General features: G+C 66.8%; 1 protein-coding gene across 1 annotated transcript in view; it reads left to right on the top strand.

Moving 5' to 3' along the window:
- Positions 1-922, top strand: part of TSPAN33 (tetraspanin 33) — a gene marked incomplete at its 5' end in the record, with an annotated part of 2,443 nt that extends 1,521 nt beyond the window's left edge. The window contains 2 exons of the mRNA XM_019472972.1: positions 57-217; positions 479-922. Of these exons, the coding sequence (XP_019328517.1) occupies positions 57-217; positions 479-580 (263 nt within the window). The remainder of the gene's footprint in view (positions 1-56; positions 218-478) is intronic.
- Positions 923-928: the final 6 nt, after the last annotated feature.

Consider the following 928-nt stretch of genomic DNA (forward strand, 5'->3'; position numbering starts at 1 on the left):
AGCCCAGTGCGTTTTGTCCCCAGCCCTTCCGTGTCCCGTCCCCCCCCCCTCCCCGCTCGTCATCAACACGATGTGCGGGCAGGCCATGCAGGCCATGAGCTACCTGGAGGCCAGCGCCTTCATCCACACCAACGGCTGCATCGACAAGCTGGTCAACTGGATCCACAGCAACCTCTTCCTGCTGGGGGGCATCGCCCTGGGGCTGACCGTCCCCCAGGTACCGGGGGTCCCCCCGCCGGGGACTGGTGGGGAGAAGGGGTCGTCCTGCAGCTCCGCTTTGCTCTCCGTGTCGTTTGGGAGTTAACGATGAGGCCGATTTGCAACCCCGGGGAGTTGGGGGCAAGATTTGGGGTGGGGGGAGCGGTGCAAACGTCGGGCGCGTCCTTGCCTGGAGCTGTGTGACCCGCTCGTAGGACGCTGCCCGGCGTCCCTCAGCGCCCTCCTCTCCCTCTCGTCCTCTCCCTCTCCTCTCCTGCAGCTGGTGGGCATCCTGCTGGCGCAGATCCTCATCAACCAGATCAGAGACCAGGTCAAGCTGCAGCTCTACAACCAGCAGCACCGGGCAGACCCCTGGTACTGAGCTGCGGCGCACGGCAGCAGTGCCGGCGTCTGTCCCTGCGGCGCAGCGGTGGCTCGGGGAACCAGGACCTCAACGGCAATTTTCCAAACCGTGGATCCGTAGGAAGAGCTGAAGGGGCTTTGCCGGAGAAGAGGGAGGTTGGAGCGGGCTGCGGATGCCCGGATCCGCGCGCGGTGGCCGCTGTGCTGCAGAGAGGGACGCACGGGGACGCTGGGGATTCCGTGGCTTCGGCAGCCGGTGCGAGAGCAGGTGCCGGGCTCGGCTGGGATGTGCCGTGCTGCTGCGCCCTGTTTGGGGGACTGAACCAGCCCTGGTGAACTGCCGCGTCTGTCCGTCCATCCGTCCGTC

Source organism: Aptenodytes forsteri, unplaced genomic scaffold, assembly GCF_000699145.1.
Source record: "Aptenodytes forsteri isolate BGI_AS27 unplaced genomic scaffold, ASM69914v1 Scaffold310, whole genome shotgun sequence".
Taxonomy (NCBI): Eukaryota; Metazoa; Chordata; class Aves; order Sphenisciformes; family Spheniscidae; genus Aptenodytes; species Aptenodytes forsteri.